This window comes from Petromyzon marinus, chromosome 37 (assembly GCF_048934315.1).
Source record: "Petromyzon marinus isolate PM22_M1 ecotype Great Lakes invasive population chromosome 37, UKy_Petmar_22M1.pri1.0, whole genome shotgun sequence".
Lineage (NCBI taxonomy): Eukaryota > Metazoa > Chordata > Hyperoartia > Petromyzontiformes > Petromyzontidae > Petromyzon > Petromyzon marinus.
This window is the reverse complement of record NC_133703.1, coordinates 19,629,677-19,653,688: the sequence shown is the minus strand read 5'-3', so window position 1 is coordinate 19,653,688 and position 24,012 is coordinate 19,629,677. Positions and strand designations below refer to the sequence as shown.

Here is a 24,012-nt window from a genome sequence, read left to right as displayed (position 1 = left end):
CACGTAGAAGGGAAACAATAAAATAATAAAAATATAAAATAATAAAGTTATAAGAGTTCTGACTTAAAGCTTTCGTGACTGCAGGGATTCATATTCTTGGTTCTTTCGGTAAAGTCATGTAGAAGGGAAACAATAAAATAATTAAAACATATATAATTGGTTTATATTTTTATTATTTTTAATTATTTTATTGTTTCCCTTCTACGTGACTTTACCGAAAGAACCAATAATAGTTATGAGAGTGTTTCGTGGGAGGTGGCCCTGTAACACTGTGGGTTTTTTTTTAATTCTGGCTTCCGATGAGTAACATGTGAAATGGTCTCAGCTTGGTCACTCCGCTGTTTGCACACACAAATAAACTCCGTAGGTGTCCACTGCACAGTTCGTCATTTGTTTCCACACTCCTCTGACTTGTGCCAATATGCTCAAGTGGTGCCACATCATTTCTGCCACAAATCTCCTTAATCTCGCCAAGCCACTCTCTGTTAGGTCTTCCTCTCTAATCATTGCTTCGCCAAGATTAAAATAAAAATTTGGAATAAGCAAATTGCTTAAAAATGCGCTTGGATTTTAATGCCCGGATCGGCGCGGTCCCCGTAAAAACGCGCAGTGTGAAAGACTGATAAAAAATAAATCTATACGGGGCAGACGAGAGACGGTACAAATGAGGAGACCAGTGCACACAAGACAAAGGTTCAAACGAAACATTGTAGAAACATTAGGTGCACATGCTCGGGCTATATTCTACAACTGAACTGAACTAAATATTGATTTAAAGCTTTCGTGACTGCAGGGATTCATATTCTTGTTTTATATTTTTATTATTTTAGTGTTTCCTTTTCTACGTGACTTTATTGAAAGAACCAATAATATAATCTGAACTATTTTTTTTTATACCGGAGTAAGGCCCACTGAGCTGCGTAGCTCTTTGTCAGAAGCGAACCCTGGCAGTCGCAAATGACAGCTCAACGAAGTGGCTCATCGTCGTTTGGAAATGTAAAGCGGCCAAATACTCTAAACGTATGACGTTGATTCTAAATGTGAGGGGGGAGGGGGGGAACCGGTGGGCCACAGCGACCATGGGAAACGGAACATGCAAACTACCAAATATACAGCAGCAGGCGTCAGGGCTTAGGATCGAACCCACGACCATCTCCTGCGTACCGGGCAAGGGAGTTAACATCTCCGCGGCGCCCCGCGATCTAGACGAGGTGCCGTGAAGAGTTGAAGAGGTTTTTTTGTTGTTTTTTTAAACGCTACGGCTCTTTAAGTCTTTGGGAATAGCCCAGCGAGTGGCCGACGGCATTGTCGCTCGATTCCTGACATCCACGGTGTGAGCGTTCCGATCCACAATGCATTGAGGTCAGAGGGCTACCTTTTTGGTCAGTTCTATTGTCCTCGCAAGCAGGATTTACGGGCAATGAGTTCATTATGTATTGTCCCTCGGCTGTGATTAATAGCGTCGTTAAACGGTTCCGAGAGAAAATGTATTTAAATTCTCTCCCGTTCGTTGCTTATAATCGAATCGCCCGCTCCTTATCAAATCAAATGCATTGAATCGCCAAACAGACGAATCGATCATTGTCAAAGGAATGCATCGAATCGTCAGGCAGTTGATCTGGCCCAACTTACTGATCTGGCAGAATTGATCTGGCCCAACTAACTATTGAAGGGACCTCGCTTATCGTAGTCATGTGACCTAACCCTCTTGGGGGGCCATTCCTTGACGCAATGTCGTCTGCACCTAACCCAATAACTTTTAAGATACAATAAAAACAAGTGACATCCTATCCTACATTGTCACCCCCCCCCCCCCCCACCTCTTATACGTCGGTAATCAATAACAATCGCTAGCCTAATCCACTTGTGTTTTGCGTTACTTACGCGCGTGTGTGTGCGCGTTATCGAGTTGAACTGTACCCTGTCCGTTGGCACAATGATCGGGCGTTACAAAACAAACTCAAGTCGGCCACGAGGATTTGGGATCTCTCTCCGCTGCTGTCTCATTAGCAGCGATGAACAACGGCGGAGAGAGGAGATTCGGTCGGTGGGGGGGGGGGGGGCGTGTGTGTCTGTGTGAGAACAGACCCGGGAATTATTCCGCTCTTCGGGACGAATGTACCACAGAAGGGGGGTGGCGGTTGGGAGGGGATGGGAACGGGGGGGGGGGGGGGGTGCTAGACATATTTTAATCGTGATGCAGCCGAGCACAGCGATACATTAATTATTTAGAGCAAAGTCAACTTTGAGAGCGAGCTTGTTCCGTTCATTGGCTCGCTTAACGATCTGAAGTCTGCCGGTCAGATTTTTTGGACGTGCCCGTTTGTGAATTGCATGGTATGTAATCCGCAATTCCCCAGGAGAAACTTAGACGTGTACTTGTACAGTGTGTCGTCGTGTTTTGGGGGGGCGGGCGGTGGGGTGTGTGGAAATGAGACCCTTGAGAATGTACTGTATACACAAGGCGAGGAAGATTCTACGGGAAACTGAAATGTTCGTGACCTCGGGCTCGTTGCCATCACCCGCAAAAGTCCGGTCGCACGAGAGAGAAATTCGCGCGGAATTTCATTTTTTTTTAAATTGGTAACTATCATTTCCAAAGTTGGCTTCGACGTTGCTAACTTTAACCCAATGGTGTGGATTTTTTGGCTGAGCGGGTGGCTTGTTTACGACGCAGTGCTGGTTTTTTGGCCCGCGTGTCATTTCGTCTGACTTAATTCACCTTTTCCCACTGCAACGCATTCGCAGACCCACCATTCACCACCCCCTCCCCCCCAAATTGGTGAATACGTGAATGTGAACTTTGATCTCACCTTAAGATCCGACCGCGCGGCTCAGCGGCAGAGCTGGCGGCCTGCAAGGATAATGCTGCTGAGTTCAAATCCTGGTTAGAGGGTTGACTCAGCCCATCACCCGTGCTAGGTTCTATAAAACGAGTACCACTTTGTAGCGAAGTCAACAGTGGTTGTCTTGTAGATAGCCTTACACCCCCCCCCCCCCACTACCAGAGGAATGTAGAATCTGTGCATGTGAGTAGGAGGATCACCACACAGTGGAACATTTATTTTTTCTTCGAAAAAGCGAAACGGACCGTACGCCGACGTCACGGCAGCCACCAGCGCCCGTGCACCGCGTTGTTATGCGGTGTCGGCGCTTTAAGTCAGGGGCTTCAGAGTTCCGGCGGTCCCGCTTTAAGTCCCTCGCGGTGCAACTCGCGTTTCGTAAAAAAAAAAAGTGGCAGTCGCCTACCCCCCCCTGCACGCTCTCGCGCCAGTTGCCGGCGGAAGAGCCTCCTCATTCGAACCCGCACGAGTTGTGTTTGGTGTGCTCCTCCGCGTCGAGCGGGCATGTGCTGGAGGAGGTGGGCGCTTACCTGCCCGACTTTTTGCCCCTCCATCCGCTCGCAAGCCGCCAGTCGACACGAACACTGTTGTGCAACCCGTTGAAATTGAAAACTCATTTCCTTTCAAATTGCTTTCTGCACTTTAGTTTGTTGTCCTTCCCCCCCCCCCCCGCCCCACCTACGCACCTCCGATTAGCACGGTTGGCTACGTACGGTGCGAAAGAAGTTCGACATACGTGCAGACATGCCGCTGGGTGGACAGAGGCGGCGAGGGAGTGGATTCACGAAGCTTGCGCCCGTTGTTTCAACTGCTTCACCGGAATGAGGAATTCAGAATCGAAATCTTTACTTAGATTGGAGGAATCCGATGAGCTATGAAGGAAGCTCTTTTTCACAGATATCTATTAGGGGCGGATCAGCAAATTAAATAGAGAAAAGGTATTCAAGTCGCTGAATATAAATAGAAATAAAGAAAGTATATAAGTGCAAATTGCATAATTGGACCAACCACCTCTGGATTACAGGCCCAGTGCACTGACAATTACACCCCTGTTGCAGCATCCCTGTGTGTGTTGCAGACCGTCTTGTGTTTACACCCTGACATAGATGGGTGTAACCATCATCAGGCCGAGCGAGGTTTAGTTATGTATTAACGCACACACTTGTTTTTTTTTTAAGTATGAATGTGCATTTGTGAATACCTCAATGTGAACTTTGATCTCACCTGAATATCCGGCCACGCGGCTAAGTGGCAGAGCTGGCGGCTTGCAGTGATTAGGTTGAGTTCAAATCGTGGTTAGGGGATTGATTCAGCCCATCATCAATGCAGGGTTCTGTAAAATGAGTGCCACTTTGCAGCGAAGTCAACAGTGGTTGTCTTGTAGTAGACTCACCCCCACACCATAGGAATGTAGAATCTCCACCACTGGCACAGCGTTGTAAACAGGAGATGTTTACCAATTCCTCAATGCGCATGTGAGTAGGTGATCACTACATGCCGTGGTGGCGAGATTGGGCACCACGGTAGCGAGATGTTAACTCCCTCGCCTGGTATACAGGAGGTCGTGGGTTCCATCCTGACCCTGACGCCTGTTCTATATCTGGAGTTTGCATTTAGAAACATGCTTTTAGAGTATTTGCCTGCAATACATTGGCACATGATGATAAAGCCACTTAATTGATCTATCATTTGTGGCCAGGTCGCTTCTAAAAAAAAGCTAAAAAGCTCAGTGGGCCCTTACCTGTTTAAAAAAAGAGTTTGTTAGTTTTAATATCTTACCCACCTGCATCATCAGCCCTAGAGTGTGTCAGTTTACATATTAACATACATTGCTGCTTGCTACACGCATATACATACACATCTGCATCGCAATGTGAACGTTGTTCTCATCTTAATAGCAGTATTTTGCGCCTTGTTTCAGTGATAGTTGGTGGTGTTGAATTTTTTCGTGTTTCCCCCCCCCCCCAAAAGCTCACATTCTTGCATTTCTCAGAAGAGCCCTGTGTGTTTTTTTTCGTTTTTTTTCCATGGCACCAGATTGTTTGCGTGGCAACCAGCCTTTGAACTGCGCTGTCCGAAATATCTGCAGAAATAGCCCTTGCGAGGCGTAGCTCGGTGAACTGACACCCGGCATTACTTCATAAGCCACACGCATCCCACCTGGGCTGTTCGGCCTGGTTCCCTCCCTCCCTTTTCCTCCCGTCTATCTCTTGCTGCATTCCAAACAGCAGGCAAGCCTGACCAACGTCTTCAAATTCTTGTGTGAACTAACCGCATCAGACGCAGCAGCAGACACAGCAGCAGTCTTGCGCATGCATTTCATAGAATCGGCGAGGTCTGGCGCATATTTCAAAGCCATCGGCTACTCCCGCAAGACGTGGTGTAGGCCAGAGTGGGCAACTGTCATTGCACCTTTTGACAAGCGATAGTTTGACGCGGTTTGTTCACTGCGTTCTTCCCCCCCCCCCCCACCATGCGTGCCCCACGCTCGCGTTAATGCGGAGTATATATACGAACCACGGAAACGTGATTGTGGCCATGCAACCCAAACTAGGGCCGGTATAGCAAACCACTGTAGTCTGCGTTCCTTCAATGGAGCAGGAGGAGGAACAGCAAAAATGACACTCTCTCCTGAAGCCCTCTCATCGTGGCTGGCAGCAACAGCAGACCTCGATATTGGCTTTTAGCTCATGAACCACATTGCCATAAGCAAAAAAATATGTAATGTAGAGTGTAACACCAGAGTAGTTGTACATGCAAGACGTGATCTCGAGATGGCAAAAGGCATGATTGTGACCATCGGATCAGGCCTCCCATCAGACCTTGCATGTCACGTGATATCGCCATGCAGCCTTGTTTGAGACATGTGAGTTAATGCAGCAGCAGGGGCAACGAGACGACTGTGTTAGATAATTTCATTCGTTCTTAAATTAAATTTGTAATGGCAACCCGAGTTAGATTCCTGGCCGCAGATTAGCATGGGTGGCGAGTGGGATCTAAACCGGTCCTTCATACACCCCCCCCCCCCTCCGTGACTCCCGCTCTCCACCTGCCGTTCATCAACCCGCACCGACCAGAGTGGTGAAGTATGGTCAAACAAACCTTACGACTGACACGGCATGGGGCGGGGGGGGGGTGGTCGGGGGAGGCCTTCGCCATCCAGAAGCGGATTGACACGCAAGGCTGTAAATTCTGTTAATTATCTTGCTGCAGATATTCAGCGTTTACAGCGCCGCATTGCCGTTGTGGTATGTTGGCAGTAAATCCGCTCAATAACCAAGAATACATTTTCGTCGTGTCCATTTAAAGTAAGGTTTTTGTGTTTGGAGTTGTTTCGCGTGGCGCCCAGCCGCGCCAATGCAAGACAGTAATTTTTAGTGGCTGACGCTTCCTAGGCAAGCGCTCTATTTTAAGACGAAATGAGCTCACAGTTTATTTCACGTTATTGGATCCAAAATAGATCGCTTATGAAATTGTCCGGCGACCTCTACTGCGCGATACATTTTGGTGTGCCTCCTATTTGCAGAGGACAACGACATTGCTGCACACTGATTGAGAGACCTCACCCCCCCCCCCCCCCCCGGCCACGTAGCTCAGCGATAGAGTGAGCGGCTCGCAATCAAAAACCTCACGGGTTCAACTCCTGGTTTGGGGGTGGGTTGACTAACCCCATCATCCCTGTGGGGTCGATAAAAACGAATACCACTTTGTGGGGGGGGGGGGGGTAGTCAACAACACTTTTTTTTCTTTGGATACTCTCGGCCCCGGCCATAGGAAAGTGGAATTTTCATAGGGCTGTTTGGCAGTAGAGAGGTCACTGACACAATGATATAAGAGGTCAATGCGTTTGACCTCTTATATCATTGTAACAAAATGCGACCCATCTCCGGCTCATTATGATTGAGAGTTGTTTTCAATTTTTTTGTTTAAATTTTTTGTCTTATTTTATTTTTACCTACGTGACTTTACCGAAAGAACCAAAGAGTATGGATCCTTGCAGTCACGAAAACTTCAAATCTAGAATTGAGAGTGGTTGTCCGATGGTTTTGAGTGAGCCCCCGTCATAGGAATGTGTAATGTCCATCTTTGGCTCGGGGGCCCACCAGTGAGGGATGTAGGTTGTGGGCGGTCGCGCTGCAGCCTGGATCTCCGATATGGCTTTCGGGTCGTGCCGCGTGCTATTTTGGGCACAATGTCCGACGTTTCGCTCCACGTGCCGGGAGCTTCTTCAGGAAACGTGCGTTTCGGGTGTTTGTCCGCTGTAAATGTCCACACGATGAAAAGCCGCTTCGTTGAGCTATCATTTGTGATAGCTCCGTCGCTTCTGAGAAAGAGCTACATTGCTCAGTGGGGCCTTGCCTGGTAAAATAAAAAAAAATTGTTCATATTTTACATTATACAATGATGATATTACTCACCGCAGCCGCACACTCACCAGAAACTTTTTAAACTTTCCATTCGTGCATCGTCATCGTCGTTGTCACGTATCCACATCTGGCTGCTTCCATGGTTTGTGTGCCGATGCGTTTGAGGGTTGCGGCACCCCCATTGGGCTTTCGTGGATGATCGAGGCGCGGGGGATCTTTGCACGTGGGGTCTTTCACGAGGAGGAGGTGTTTGATTGCGATTTCTTGCCAACTCCCATTTCTGCTCTCCGAGCCTCATCGTCGGGGTTGAAGTTGCACCGTCGAATGGTTAAATTAGTGGGGTCCCATAATGATTCCTGTGGCCGTTGATTAGTGCGGCCAACATCTCGGCAACCTTGTTGCACTTCGCGCGCGTTACACATGACAAATTAACCACAATACCTTGCTGATCTCGTCAAGGAGCTATGCACCATCATCACGCAAACTCCGGTCATCCTCGCAGCGGCTTTTGGCTTGGCCATCGAACAAAGGCAGTCACCGTATCGCGCGTTTTCAGGGGCGCTTCTGCGGCCGTCTGGAATGCTCTTCCTTCCGATATTAGGAAGCCACTGGAGCCATGCACTTTTAAATCTAGATTGAAAACTAATTTCTTTAGTACTGCTTTTTGGATTTAGTTTGTTGTCCTTCCGCAGCACCTACGTACGGTGCAAAAGAAGTTCAACATACCTGCATACATTTGTCTAACACCCTGGAGGAGAGCGTGACTGTTGCAACAACAACAACCATAAATCTTCCGTCCATTTTCAGCAACCGAAGCATTTTTGTTGCTGCGCACCTCGGCAGCTGGAGTGAATGGCTCTGTAAAAGCAAGAGGCTGGATTTGTGCTGCCATTATCCATCCTCTTGCCCTATAACCGTGGGACGGTTTAAGCCAACCGGCGATTTGCAAGGCCCTCGTAGTGCGCAGAGCCCCTCTCGGCACGGCACGGCACGTCCACCGCCTCCTCCCCTCGTTCGCCGCGCTGCACAGCGCCCCCCCCATCCCCTGCCGCCCGCCTGCCCACCCCCCCCTCCCCAAAAACCACCACCGCCACCCACAGCCATCCCCTAGCAATTCCCCACAAAGTACCGTTAATGATGGAGCGCAGAACCCTTCTTCCAGCGTGTAATCCCTTCCAGCACCCTGTCAGGAGGTCAAGCTTCGGATTAAGCGAGGCTGCTGGGGGGGGGGCTTTAGTTGTCCTCTACAAATTAAATTGCGTAAACTTTTGCCGGCCGCTCGTCGGCGCGCGCATTCAAACGGGCGGGCTTCTGTGCACGCTTCTGCGCTCCCAGAAGCGTGCACGTTTATAAACAGACGAGCGTCTGCCCGCCGTCTGCGTAGGGAACGGTGTGAGCGGCGAGGCCGTCTCGTGATGTGTCCCTTTGGAGGGAAAGGAGGCGGAATGAAGAGGTGGTGGGTGCCTCAAAAGGTTTTTGCCGATGCTCTCGAGATGGTTGTGGAGGCGAAACTCGAAGAGGGTTTGGGTAGTCGTTGAGATGAGAGGAGGAAGTTTCAGTTACAGGAGACCCACAGACGCACACAGAGACCCACAGACTCACAGAGAGCCCTGCAGACCTACACAGACCTGCAGACTCGCACAGAGACCCGCAGACTCGCACAGAGACCCGCAGACTCGCACAGAGAGCCGCAGACTCACACAGAGACCGACAGACTCGCACAGAGACCCGCAGACTCGCACAGAGATCGACAGACTCACACAGAGACCGACAGACTCGCACAGAGACCCGCAGACTCACACAGAGAGCCGCAGACTCGCACAGAGACCCGCAGACTCGCACAGAGACCCGCAGACTCGCACAGAGACCCACAGACTCGCACAGAGACCCGCAGACTCGCACAGAGACCCGCAGACTCGCACAGAGACCTGCAGACTCGCACAGAGGCCCGCAGAGTCGCACAGAGACCCACAGACTACTCACACAGAGACCCGCAGACTCGCACAGAGACCTGCGGACTCGCACAGAGACCCGCAGACTCGCACAGAGACCCGCGGACTCGCACAGAGACCCGCGGACTCGCACAGAGACCTGCGGACTCGCACAGAGACCCGCGGACTCGCACAGAGACCCGCAGACTCGCACAGAGACCTGCGGACTCGCACAGAGACCCGCAGACTCGCACAGAGACCCGCGGACTCGCACAGAGACCCGCGGACTCGCACAGAGGAACCCGCAGACTCACGTGGTGGGGGGGGGGGGGGAATTCTGCCCGATTCTACCACACTTGGCCCAAGACGCCTCTGAAAGAGACAGTAGTTAACCCACACTTTACCCCACCGCACGCGACTGCCGATCGACCTAACCGTGGTGTCGCCCATTCAAACCGCTGGGTTGACGACGTTTGGCGGCGCGAGTTTAGGGAGCTTGCACCGTCACCTCGGCTGCCGAGCCGGGAGATCAAATTCAACCGTCACCCTTTTGGATTTAAAGTCCACGCGTGCTAACCATTAAACCGCATTTAGGATTCTGGTCAGCATTGGTTTTCCGGTCATCCTATGCAAATTTTTTGTTGGTTGTTCACTTGCGACACTGCAACAAAAAGAAGGGGGGTCTTGGGCCTTCAAATCACTTTATAACTGTTGATGTTATTAGTGCGAAATTGCACAGGTGAAGAAGGCCGTGGTTTTTCCCACCCTAGTATAAATACTTTACCCAAGGTCACAGCTAAATAAACAGCGGTCTGTTTTTTTCGTGTGTTCTTCGGGGGGGGGGGGGGGGGTCACGTGAATTTTTTGGTGGCGCATTCCTCTGCGAGTTGTCCTGTCTTGCCTACAAGTCTCTGTGTGTTCATCGGAATGCTCTTTTGCTTATCATTCTTCTTGACACTTTGATTTGCCCTCTTTATCGAGGCCCTATATACCTATATTTGGTTTCAGCTTCTCTCTACACTTGTTTAATCTCTGTCAGCTGAATAATAATAACAACAAAAATTTGTATTCCGTATAGCGTCATGCTAATTGCATTTCACGGTGCTGTACAATTCATATGTAAGGGGATAAATACTACTTTTCGGAAGTTATTAAGGAAATGAAAACCCTCCGAAAATAAAACAATGAACTATCACGAAATTACATGAATGCAAAAGGTGGATTGCGAGCATAATTCGTTCCGGAAACGTGTTTGTAATCCAAAGCACTCGTATATCAATGCACTCGTATATCAGTTGTGATCACGTGACGCTCGGCAGACAAAGCGTATACGTACTACTCGTATTGCAAGACCTCGCTCGTTTATCTAATTAATGTTTATTTAAAAAATTAGCTTGTCTTGCAAAAACACTCGCAGATCAAGTTACTCGCAATCCAAGGTTTTACTGTATATATATTGATATTTTTGCGTTGTCACAACAGCAATTAGTCCACTCAGTTGCATCCCAGAGAACAAACCCAATTTCTCGCACAAGCCACGGAATCCTTCACAGGAGGGGTGATAATCTTCTTTCATTCGTTTGGCAATCATTCATTAATTCCTTCGTCGATGTAGTCGCGTGGAGGTCGAAGAGACTGCAAACTGGCCGGAGCGCTCCCTCACTCTCTCGCGCTCACGCTCTCTTTCACTCTCTCTCTCGCTCTCTCGTGCTCTCGCTCTCTCGCGCTCCCTAGCGCTCGCGCTCTCTTCCTCTCTCGCTCTCTCTCCCACGAACTTTGAAGTTGCAATTAAGTTGTAACGTGCCAAGCAAGTGGTGTCGATGCGATCAGGAAGAGGAGGAGGTCGCAGTGGGTGGGACAGGTGTACGGGGATGAGAGGAGTGTGGCTCACCGACGCAGGCATCAAAGTGAGGTCAGAGGCCAGGCGGGAAAAGTTAAAGCCAGACGGTGGCGATCATGAGGCCATGAGGGGCAGATATAGAATGAAAAGTGGCAGGTTTACAAAAACTGAAGAACCTAGCGCAAGGAAGGAATTGATGGCTATGCGTGGCACTTTTTAACACCATTGGTTGTGACGATCTCTGGAACTTATTCCATCACTTGGTTTTTCTTTCGTCTACTAAGTGTTAAATAAAGACGTTAAAGGCAGAGTAATTTCCTGCTTAAATGAGCATTGAGGCGGTGCTCATCTTCTGTGCACAGCCTTGAGCCAGTGATGGAAATTCCACTTTTCTATGGCGGGGGCGAGTACTTCCATAGGACAGCCATAGGACAGACCCTGGAGGGACGATGGGCCGAGTCAAAACCCCTGACGAGGATGCGAACTCGCAACCTTCCTCCCGCGAGCCGCTTGCTCTCCGGCTGAGCCGCTTGGCCAGCCACTGCACGCGTAGCAGGTGCATTCAATGTGTTCTCCTCTGCTATCGAATCATGAGCACCTCATCAATGCTCATTGGAGCAAGAAATCACCTCTGACTTTTTAATTTCGACGAAACGTTTTGCTTCATTTCCCTACCCCCCCTCCCTCCCTCTTACATCCGTCTCCATCCACACTTCTTCAGAATGCTTTGTGTCTGAGAGTTTGACCGGGGGGGGGGGGGCGGGGGGCAGCCGTTGCTGCTGCTATTGCTGCTGCTATTGCTGCTGCTGCTGCTATTGCTGCTGCTATTGCTGCTGCTGTTGCTGCTGCTATTGCTGCTGCTTCTATCACTGTTGCTGCAGCTGTTGCTGCTGCTGTTGCTGCTGCTTCTATCACTGTTGCTGCTACTGCTATTGCTGCTGTTACTGCTACTGCTGTTGCTGCTGCTTCTATCACTGTTGCTGCAGATGTTGCTGCTGTTGCTGCTGCTTCTATCACTGTTGCTGCTGCTATTGCTGCTGCTGCTGTTGCTGCTGCTGTTGCTGCTACTTCTATCTCTGTTGCTGCTGCTGCTATTGCTGCTGCTACTGTTACTGCTGCTTCTATCACTGTTGCTGCTGCTGTTGCTGCTGCTGTTGCTGCTACTTCTATCTCTGTTGCTGCTGCTGCTGTTGCTGCTGCTTCTATCACTGTTGCTGCTGTTGTTTCTGCTGCTGTTGCTGCTTCTATCACTGTTGCTGCTGCTGCTGCTGCTATTGCTGCTGCTACTGTTACTGCTGCTACTTCTATCTCTGTTGCTGCTGCTGTTGCTGCTGCTGCTTCTATCACTGTTGCTGCTGCTTCTATCACTGTTGCTGCTGTTGCTGCTGCTGCCGCCACTGCTGCTGTTACAACAAGGCCCTCATGGCAGCTGTGGGGCTTAGCGGAGAGCGCTTAATTACGTGCGGGGGGGGGGGGGGATTGCATTGCGCGTCTCTCGCACGCCCGCCGTAATCCCCGCCTCTCCACGTCCTCCGCCACCCCCGCCAAAGCTGCACGGTCGTGTCAAAACAAAGCGTTCTCGACGCACTGCACCGATTCTGGGGAAGGGAACGCGGGAGATTTTTTTTTTCTTCGTCCGTTCATTCATTCATTCAATACGCTCCCTATTATTGAGAGAGTGTTTGCAATTAGCGACTCAAAGAAGCGCGGCGCCCTCCGCGGTTCGCGTCTCTGTTGGGTCGGGTGCTTCTTAGCCCCCTTTCACTTGGCCGTGTTTTGTTTTTTTTCATTTCGCAGGGAGAGGGTGAAACAGAATGGCCGCTAGCTAAACTACAAAAACACAACAACCCCCTCCGCGTTCCTTTTCTCGTCTTTCACGTGGCGTGAGATTTTCAACAACGGATTTTCTGTTTGATGGAGATCCCCCCCCCCCCCTGCCGGGGGGCTTTTTTGACGGGGAATCTCACAAGAGTCTTAGCGGATTTTTTTTTGTATTACTATGATTATCGTCGTCGTGCATATTTTTGGAAATGTATGAGCAATGGGGCGGGTGAGTTTAAAAGTTGCTTTGTACGCGCGTTATTGATGTTGCGCACGTGCTGTTGCGCCTGGGAAGGCGACGATATGGTGAGGGCGACGCTCCAGCACCGTCTATCAATGCCGCGTTTCTGGCATTGTGCTGTCTGTTTTGCTTTCTGATTGTCGAGTTTTACTGTGGGGCTCTCCGTCTCTCTCTCTCTCTCTCTGTGTTGCCACATCCTCTCTCAAAAGAAGTCGGCGAGCGTGATATCCCTTTCAGTCAGCTCTGTCTGTGTATGTGTTTATCTATGCGGGGAGCGGTAGTGTAGCGGTTGGCGCGCTGCGCTATGAACCCGGCGACCCTAGTTTGTGGGGAAATACAACAAACTAAACGCACAAAGCAATGGGGTGTCGATGTCGATTTAAAACTCATTGATATATACTCACGACATTTACATTAGGTAGCCCCCTCTCCCCAGTTGCATCCAAACGTTTCACATTGCCTACGTGACTCTTTCACCCCGCCGGCCTCTTAAGCACCTGCTATATTCCCGGCAGGCGCCGTGGTCGGAGCACGCAAATCCACGGAACGAAATATTTGAATTCCTGAAAAGAGTCGCCGCTCCTCGTGGGTCCGTCCGCCGCTGGCCTCCGCCGCCGGAACGTGGCGCTCTCACCGCCGGGGTCATTGTCCACCATTGATAGGAGTGCCGGGACGCGCTTTGCGCGCGTTTGATCAGGGACGCTTTGACTTCAGTCACAAAGATTGCTGACGGCCGCGGTCCTTTTGATACAACATTTTTACGGTGCTCTTGAAGTCAAAGCCAGATGCTGGCGAGGAACTGTGAGAATGGACCTCGGAGGTCAGTTCGCTGGAGGAGGGGGGGGATCTAGCAGAGGGAAAGAAGCGATGGTGATGTGTGTGTGTGGCGGCATCAGCGGCGTTGAGCGTGATGACCTTTTGACCTTTGCTGTCCCTAGCGTTGGTGCTGGCCAACTGGGGGGGGGGAGGGAGGACCCTGACTGAGATGACAGTAGAGATGTATGCAGCAAAGACGGAATAATAAGAGAAAGAGATGCACACCTGAAAGATATATAATTTATATTAACTACACGTTCATGATCTTGTTTTGCATTTCAGTTTTTCATGATTTTGGGTCCCCTTGAGCTATCCCATGTATCGGTTGCCGTTAGCGAGTAGCACCTATGAAGGTCGGCACGGTGCACGAGGGGGTGGGTGGTCAGCTCGACACCAGCCGCTTTTGTCTCCCCAGTGGCGATGTTACACCGCACCAGGTACTCGTTTGAGTTTGAGTCGACTGAGGAGAGGTCCAGGACCAGTTTAGATAATTGTCACTGGTGTTTGCTATGAGCCGGTATCGAACTCGGATCGCCGGGTTCGTAGTGCAGAGTGCCAACCGCTACACTAACGCTCCCCATACATACAAATAAAAGAGACAGAGATCCCCCGGTATAGCCTTCAACAGACTGTTGAGACAAGTGCTGTTAGCGAGCACCTATGAAGGCCGGCACGGCACACGAGGGGGTGGGTTAGCCAGCACCACGCCCGACATACACCCAAACACAAAGACATACACACACATGCACGTCCATGTGTCTGTGCTTAGCGTGGGAACGGACATTCATATATATATATTTTTATTGTCTCCCTCCACAGAGTCTTTGGACAAATGGGAGCGTCTGACTGTGGCCGATTCCCTGGAGCCGGTGCAGTTTGAGGACGGCCAAAAGATTGTGGTGCAAGGAGAGCCGGGAGATGACTTCTTCATCATCACCGAGGTGAGGCGACAGTGGCGTGCGTCGGCGGCATTGACATTTAAAGATCGCTCAAAGTTTCGCGATCGGCCGTAGGAAAAGTTTGCTGTCCTTCAGCCCGCACCTCCCGATTATCGCGTTGCCAGAAAAGGTTTAATCTGCATACATACACGCCGCACTTTCGACGCTCTGGCCACGCGGGATATCGGTTGGTTTCACATTCGCCTTGGTTCCAATTCTATTTTTACGGGAAGTGTGTTTTCTCACGTGGATGGAGTACCGTTTATTTTCCGAATTTCACGATTGCGCCTAAAGAAAAAAAAAATTGTTCGCGTCAATGCATGCGAAGCCACACTTGCAAGCACGGCACATTTTTACCAGATATGGTCTTCATGCGGCAGTGTTGACGCAGCCAAAAATGGACACGTCAAATGAAAGCAAATATATGAAATTAACTTGCAGCGGGCCCCTACAGCCACAACTCCCAGGGCCCAGGCTGTTAAATATGAAGAGAAAGCAGACTCGCAGTTTTGCTTTCAGGAACATTGTCAAAGTCCAAAGCGATTTCCTGCTCGATGAGCATTGAGGCAGCGGGTGGAGACTCCTCATTCTTATGGTGGGGGGTGAGCTTATCCATTGGATAATCGCCGTTGAATTCCCCACTGAGTAATACTATTTTATCGACCCCGGAGACATCATGGGCTGAGTCAACCCTCCCCCCCCCGCCCCCCCCCCAAACTAGTATTTGAATTCGCAACCTTCCGTGAAAATAATCTCCATTAAATTCCTCCGTGGTCTCACAATTCCATCGTTAACTCTGACAACCTCCTCACATTCTGATCTGCGTACTTTCATGAAACTTCACGGGACTGCGTTGGCATGTTTCCTTTATCCGTGAAGGCCTTCCTGGGTCTCAAGACCCTTGGTCCCGTGAACCATCCTGCATCCCAGGTCCTTTTTTGCGTAGATTAGTTACGAAATCGAGTGGGCTTGGGTGGGACACGTCGCTAGACGGGGGTTGACTGCTGATGGTTAAGAGTACAGGGGCTCTCCTACTTGCGAGCATTCGACTTACGAACTTTCAGAGATACAAACAAACTTGTCCCTATGTCCAGTTGCCTGTTCGGACCAAGAGTCGTAGGTTCAACTGCCGCGCAATAGATGGCGGTGGTAGCATCTTCATCTGCAGAACATGAAGAACCATCTCAAACCTATATAACCTCTGGCTGCAGTAGCTCTCTCGCTATATATCTTCCTGCCTGAGCAGTCCGCCTGCTGTATTTTTTCACCTGAAGACGATTGCTTGTGTTGCGATCGAAACGTCGTGATTTTTTATTGTTATTTTTCTATCTACGTGACTTTACCGAAAGACCCAAAGAGTATGAAGAACCAGTGACATCTGCATATACGGGAGATTATACAACTTTTAAAGTCATTCCCCATGTTTAGTGGGCACGCCATACAACACGTTTGGAAATCGACAGGAGTAAAGTTGGACTTTCGAACAAATCGACTTACAAACAGGAAACCTCATTCGTAAGTAGAGGAGTCCCTGTATCAACGGAGCAGCAGCCAACGAATGGAAGGTGCCCAAGGGTAGTAATGCCCTTTGAGGAGGTGGAGTGATCAAATAAGTTATAATGTGCGGGTGCTATCAGGTGGAGATTGTTACATTGCAGGATCGGGAGAGGTGGTGATGGCTTGGGGTGATCGGCCTTCACCCAGCAATGGCTTGACCTCGGCCAATGATGATATCGGCGTGTTAGGTTGTGGGAACACACCAGAGGCTTTCCTGATCCACGATGTGGTCGGCGAAAGCGTTCAAAAAGCCGTCGGCAGCCACCTGGGCGCACCACCGCCTACCGGCCACGCACGCGGCCTCTGCGCAATCAACGACCATCTCCGTTGCAGTCAACCAAACCCCATCGCCTTACAAACTGCGCGGCGGGGGGGGCGGCCGGTTGCAGGTGTGTGCCTACCACCTGATTACGCGGCTGGTGGTTGGCGCGGAGGTCAACAGGTGACGATGGGAGGGGGACGCTATCCCGCATGTCCTCAGGGCAAAGGTTTTCAAAGTTTTGTTTTTCGCCGAGATAAAGAGATACGCGTAGAGATAGGCCGTCAGATAAATAGATGGGTATCTTGATAGAGAGATAGATGTGACCTTTTCGCGTTATTGTTTGCGTTTGGCGGGAAAGCTGGTGCCTTGCGTCAGATATATATGTGTATTGTAAAATAACGACGGCGCGTTTTTTTTTACACGTCCGTGCCGTGTGACCTGCGGAGCCCCCGTGGCGAGACAAGCGACGCAGCCGAAACGATGTTTTCCACAGCTCGTTGTTGTCGTCGTCATCCTAGCGGGCAGGCGGGCGGGTTTTTGTAAGCGTCGTTGATTCAATTCATCATCCAGCCGCGTTATAATGCGCTTCCGCACGGGCTGTCATCACGAGCTCCCTCCACCTCTTCCGATCTCCCGCCACAGTCGCTGCCGTTGTTATTGTTAGATTCCCATTGTGCCAAGTCCATGTCTGCTCTCTCTTCCCCGTCTGCTCCTAGGTCAGTTGTTCTCAAACTTTTTCTTTTGCTATGATGCCCCCCCTTCCCCCCACTGCCCCCCCCCCCCAGTTGAAGACCACTGGTCCCCTGCGGCTTGCGCCCCACCACCACCCCACCGCTGTCCCTCCCCTTCCCCAAACTCCCTAAGCCCCACAAACACAACGAAGGCTACCCAGGCCACGATACAGAGAGATCACATGACCATGCCTCAATTCGTCAACACGGTTTTCGTGAGGCACTTGTTTGACCTTGCATCTCATTTTGTTTGGTGTTGGTACCGTAATTGTTTCATATTATGTATTGAGTGTGGCTTGTGTTAGGCATTTGCTGCACCTTGTGGATCTGTGCCTTTTGCCACCGCAACGTTTGGCGTTCAAGTTCTCCGCGCACATTCCAAACTTCACCTGCACGGTATCCATGCCAGGGCAGCCTGTGCCCCCTCCCTGAGAGGCTGAACCCATGCTATCCTAGGTCTTCCTCTTTCCCCTATGCCCGCGTGTGTCAGTCTCCGTTGTTTTCAGGGGCAACCCCTTCGTGGTACCCATTCCCGAGCAGATGCCCCGAGCCATTGTGATCTCGTCCCCGTCGCGACCTCCTCATTGCCAGCTTTCATTGGCCGGTTGATTAGTGGAATTCGTGGCGCGGGCCCTTGCATCACGAGCGCCGTCGGTTAGCGGCCTTCGTGAGAGTCCACGATTTGTTTCAATGAGAACGTTCGCAAGTGGCAGCCTTCACCGCGCCCTCGCACGCGCCGCCCGGTCACCGTCGCCTCCCGTGGTGCGTCGACGCCATGTCATCATCTGGCGAACGAAAATGCGGACTTGCTCCGTCGCGTAACGCCACCGAGGGATTTTTTAAATAAAATATTTTTTTAAATATATAATTGTATTAACCGCCGGGGGCGGGGGGGGGAGTGGACGTTGCGCGTGTTTGTTTTTTGCTCGACGAACGGCGTCCGCACATAATGCACCAACACCTTCAATGGAGAATTGGGACAATTTCACAGGGGGCGGGAGGGGGGCGGGATGGGAGGGGGCCGAAGGTGAGGAGGAGGGCTTGGAGGCTTGGATTAAAGAGCTTGAACGTTGCGTCCGCAGTTGCCAGAGTACAAGGTCTCAGCTCTATTATTATTATTATTCAAAAGAGGTTTTGTGACATCAGCAGTTTCCAGGCCCAATCTGTAAGCACGGAAACGTTCATTTGACACCCAACGCCTGCGCAGACGTTTGCTTTTGCGAAATACGAACACGCCTGGTGTGTACACAACGTTACAAAATGTGTGCGCCGCCGATCAAAGTTCCTTATTTTGAAACGGATAAATAACTAAATAAATAGCTGCGCTGAGTGAAGAAGCCACTTCCTGGTGACAACGAAGGAAGAAATTATCGCGGTGCGTTCGTCACAGTCGGTCGATCGCCACGATGGAGACACGTTAACTACCTCGCCTAGTTTAACACGTGGGAGGGCTTTCGCGACCAATATTATTCATAATAAAGGTTTTTGGGTTAGGTCGCGTTATTTATAAATGTGTCGTAACCCTCCACCACCCGACACGGCCAATCAGCAAAAAAGTGTCACGTTGACAAAAGACAAAATTGTTCACTACTTCAGCCCACCGGTGTGTTGAAGAGTGAATCCACAACATTTACAGTTTGAGTACGACGTTTCGCTGCTAATTACATCCATGATCATCGGGCAATTCGCCAAAATGGTAAAGTCCTCACTTGCTCCCGGTCTTAAATAGAGCAGCAGGGTGACGTCATCATTTAACTAGTATACAGGAGGTTGTGGGTTCGACCCTGATATCTGTTTTTTTATTTCGAGTTTGCATGTTTCTCTCTGTGGTCACGTGGATTTCTCTCTGGGTCCCCTCTGAACTTTCCCTCCACATTTAGAACCGACATGCCTTTATAATATTCGACTGCTGTACATTTCTACGTGATAAGCCACTTCGTTGGGCTGTCCTTTGTGGCCAGGTCGCTTCTGTAAAAGAGCCGTACAGCTCAGTGGTCCTTAACGGCTAAGATAAATTTTTGTTTAGTTTAGGCTGCGCATGGTGGGATAAAGTGTGGGTACTTCTCACCCCTTTCGAGACGTCTGGCCGATGTGGAAAAAGGGCTCTCGGGTTGAGAAAGGACCGTTCCACCAGCAGCGGTGTAAGCAAGGAATTGCAGGACTTGCACCTTTACCTTCATTACAGCGGCACGTTTTCTACCCAGGGGAGCGGCGCAAATCTCCACCGAGGGAAGCGAGAATCGGTGCAAAGCAGTGGCGCCGGTTCAATGATGCTCAGTTCGATGATCAGCGGCTTATCTCGACAAAGCGGCACGTTTCAGCACAGCCAAACCTAGCCGGTGGCCTGAGAAACCTGAGGAGAAACCCGACGCACCTCGTGGCGGTGAAAATAGCAAACGACAAGGCCGGTGTTTGGTTAAAAATATATATATTTATAAAAAATTGTATTTGGGAATCGCGAAAACCATCCCGATTTGTTCCACAGGGCAAAAACTGCGTTCGTCCTGGCGGAATTCCGTGACCTGGAACAGAGCCTGGGGTTGTCCTCCTGCGTGGGCATCGCTGTGGTGCAGTTAGGCACAATTGTTTTTGCACCCAAATGCCCTCTGAGGTGCAGGGATAATAAACAAAACACCATAGTCGCACCATAACTTATATGGCATGCTGTGAATAGCCCCCTTCCCCCCCACCTCCCCCACCCCCGCCAGTTAACCAACAGCCTCTGGCCAACCTAGGCCATTCCTGGGCTCCCATTAAGTGGCCATGGAGAGATCTGTAGCTCATTATTAACATTCCCCAAGACGAGGGCTATTGAGCGGCAGTTGTATTTTATATCTGATTTGCCTAGTGTCGGCATTTTAAACAAAACAGATTATTAGGAGTAGGCCAGGTGCCTCGAGGCGCAAGTGCTGTGTCGGGGGTGCACTGAGCCGGTACCAATAAGAGCCTGGGTTTGAGTCTGGGGTTCAGCCAGATCCTCAGATGGTGCAGAGTTGAGGGTCGCAGCCCTTTTGGCCAAACGCTGCACAACAAAAACCCATGCTGTTTGAGTCTTTTTTTCTCTATTATCATCATCATCAATCCACTGCTCAATGGAGGTCTCTCTCACGGGCTGGTGAAGGTGAGTGGTGAGCCTCAGAACCGGTTTCGATATCAATCGCCGCTGTTGTGAGCCGGAGCTGGCAATCAAACTCGGCTCTGCGGGTTCACGGTTTGTCATTTAACGTCGCCGATTCCGGGTCTCGGGATAATAATAGATTGGTTGCCAGGCGCGAGGATCAGTTGTGTGCAGTGCATGTAGCAAACTGTGCACCACCACCCTATTGTGGATAATAAACAAACGACTGGCTTCTCAAGTAGTTATTTGACAGCATCTTCCGGGACCATTCTGTCCTGCAAGGTGATGTTATACTACCCGCTGCAGGAGTTCCCAACGTCGTGTATTTGGTTCGACCTACGATACCAATAGCACAATTGTAACGGGGAAGATGTCTTTCCAGACCCTTCCGTTTTCGTCCAGTAAAAACCTTTTTTGTTGAACGGAATTCAAAAAGTCAAGAGTGATTTCCTGCTCAAAAGAGCATTGGGCGGCGCTCATTTCCTGCTTACAGTGGAAATTCCACATTCATCTGGTGGAGATGAGTCTGTCCATAGGCACAACCACTGTTGATGTTCTCAGCAAAATTCTGCCCGTTTTATCTACCCCGGAGGAATGATGGTCTGGGTCATCCCCCAACCAGGATTGAACTCTCGACCTCTAGATCGCGGGCCGCTCGCTCTAACGATGAGCCACCTGGCCAGGTCTAGTCGCAAAGTTTGAGCCGTAGTCAGAGTTACTGATATTAGCCGGGTTTACTGATAGTTTCTGGAAAAAGGTGAAAGAGAGATTGTTATAAAGTGGTATCAATTTTATTGACCCCCCCCCCCTCCCCCATAGGGATGATGGGCTGCTCTAGAAGAGGAGAGCTTTTGTCACCAACATTACTGACATTGCTAAACTCGGTATATTTGCCAACAGCACTGCCCTTGAAAGGAGAAGAGTATATAACAGACGACGTTTCGGGGAATGACCCTTCTTCACAGCACGTGCCATAAGTCACCTGTTACTGGGTGTTGACGAGTGCGTAGAGTTGTGTTGTTGTCGTGCGCATGTGCACCACTCCCAACGCGGTAGCAGCAGCATCACCCAGTCACGTCTTTTAAACTCGGTAGGCTGACCACATGGCCGCGTGGGTCCGCCAACTACTTGCAAAGCATATATGCAAAGGAGGAAAAAGATTTGCAACAAGAAAAAAAAGTTAAAATATTTGTTTAAAAGTAGGCAAACAGCCCTAACAAATGCCACAATAATCTTGACCCGCAGTAAATGGTTCTCGCTTGAGTGGTTTCGTAAAGCCATTCATCACGACTGGCTTCAAACGCAAATATAATCAGTGCCCTCGGGACGACGACGTGACACTCCACTTGTTCAAACCCACAGAAGAATTGAGGCAGCTTAGATACCCTTTGATTTTAAAAGAAATAAGAGAAGCGACAACATTAAACACGAATCGATTCCTCTTGGTTTTTTTTGGGCCCCTTCTTGGCCCACGTATTATTTATACGACACCAGTGTGTATATATACATATAAAAAAAACTATATGATGCCTGTATATTTGGAGTTTGCATGTTCTCCCCGTGGTCACGTGGATTTTTTTCTCTGGATCTGCCGGGTATTTCCCCCCCTCCACATTTAGAGAGGCATGCCTTGAGATTATTTAGAGTAATTTGGTGCTATACATGTCCAAATGATGGGCCACTTTGTTGAGCTATCAATTGTGGCTAGGTTGCTTCTGATAGGATGGGGATGGTTTAATTTTATTTGTATGTGTTTGGATTATTTTTTTCCTTTCTTGTCCTTTGCACTGTACTGTTTGTAATTGTAACGTTCTTACCCACCCCTACTGGACATCTGTGAAAAAGAGCTTTATATAGCTCATCGGATTCTTCCTCCAGTATCATTCAACATTCTGATTATAAGTCATTGATTCCTACGCGCGCAATTCGGTTGGTTTCGCCGCGCGTGTAAGAATCCCACGGCGTGGTGACGCCCGACTGCGTCTGCGCGCGGGGGTTAATGCGCTGGCGTGGGTATTAACGCAGTGCAATCAAATCACAAACCCCGGGAGCAGCTGGCCCTCGTGTGCGCTGCTTGACGTATTACAGCGTAAGCCGGATATAAGCACACCCTTGTATAAGCACGTTCGGAACAGTGAGTGGGCTTCGGCAGGCTACGCGTCACGGCTAGAGGGGATGGCGGACGGTGTCGAATAATAACGGGGCGCAGTGCGGAGCCGAGGAATGGGGGTGTTTACGCCAGCCGCGGAGATGGAGCGACGGAATTCACCTCGTGCATTTTTAACATCGCGAGATCGTGAGAGGGGTGGCTGCTGGCGGGCGCGTTGTCGAGGCTTTCGTCTAGCAGTGGATTTACCGTGGCTGATCGTGATAGCACAGTTCTCACGTAAGCAGCACATCACAAAATGACACTGGTGGGGTTGAAGGCAAAGGGCAACTTCTCGCACACACGCGCACACGCGCACACACGCGCACACACGCAGTTTTGGACGTAAGCACGCCTGGCCTTGGTACCGAGAGGGGTGCTTATAAGGCGTCTTCTATCATCCTCGTTCGGAGAGAACGCGCACAGAGGTTTGCGGTTCGAATCTCGCGGCACCCTGGTTAATGCCCTGGGTGATTTAACCAATAAATTCGCGCCCTTTTCCTTCACGGTGGACGTCAAGGGCATGGCCACGCGTGCCGGTGGGGGTTGGGGGGGGGGACGTCATGGGTCCCAATTTGGAAACTTTGATCATTTGCCCGCAAAGTATTTAATGTTGGGAGAAAAAAAACGACGCAAAGCAACGTCGCTTCCCACTGAGAAAATACCGCGGGTGAAGCGTAGTCCCTCGTCTTCGCGCGACAGCCGCGGTGAACTCGTAATTGAATTTCCCCGGGCAGGAAAAGGTTGCACCGCCGGCATCACGACAGCCCTTGGTTAATGAGCAACAACGCCTTATGACCCCTGGGTTGGCGGGCTTGGCAGAGAGGGGGGGGGGGCGGTGGTGCTCGAGGTTTGTGCTATGCTGTGCCGTGCATGTGACTGCGTTTATGTTTTTTGGCACGCGGCTATAAATAACATGAAAGCGCACGCCACTTAAAAAAAGAAATATCCCCTCGTGATTTAACGTGTGTCTTTAAAGATTCCCCGTCACACACCTCAGCCGGTCACAGCCGTGCATCTTTTTTGAATTTGGTATATATTAAAGAAAAAAGCAGCGAGTTCTCCCCGCGGGTGCTTTGCTTGGAGGGGTGGGCGGGAAGGGGGGGTCGAGCGAATAACTTCAGATCGGTCTTTAAAACTTTGAGCGACAAATTTCAAAGCGTTTGTGTGTAAGAGTGTTCCGGGAGCGGGCTCGCGCCCGTCGCGTGCCAAATGGGGGAGGTCGCCCCAACTTTTTATTATTTCGCAAGACCGGCGCTACCAGATGTGCGGGATTGCCCATGGTGAATTATCAAACCCGAGTTGAAATAAATATGAACTTGCTTCACTTGACGCGAGCAAGGTGGTGTTTGTTTGTTTTTGCCGCTTCTCGCGATTGCGCGGGAGATTTTGTTGGGTTCG

The 24,012-nt window shown here is 50.2% G+C and overlaps 1 protein-coding gene across 4 annotated transcripts in view; it reads left to right on the top strand.

Moving 5' to 3' along the window:
- Window positions 1–24,012, top strand: part of LOC116949545 (cAMP-dependent protein kinase type I-alpha regulatory subunit) — a 107,609-nt gene that overhangs the window by 57,213 nt on the left and 26,384 nt on the right. For all 4 annotated transcript variants that reach the window (XM_032966964.2, XM_076072406.1, XM_076072405.1 and 1 more), the window contains one exon: window positions 14,679–14,800. In XM_032966964.2, the coding sequence (XP_032822855.1) occupies window positions 14,679–14,800 (122 nt within the window). The remainder of the gene's footprint in view (window positions 1–14,678; window positions 14,801–24,012) is intronic.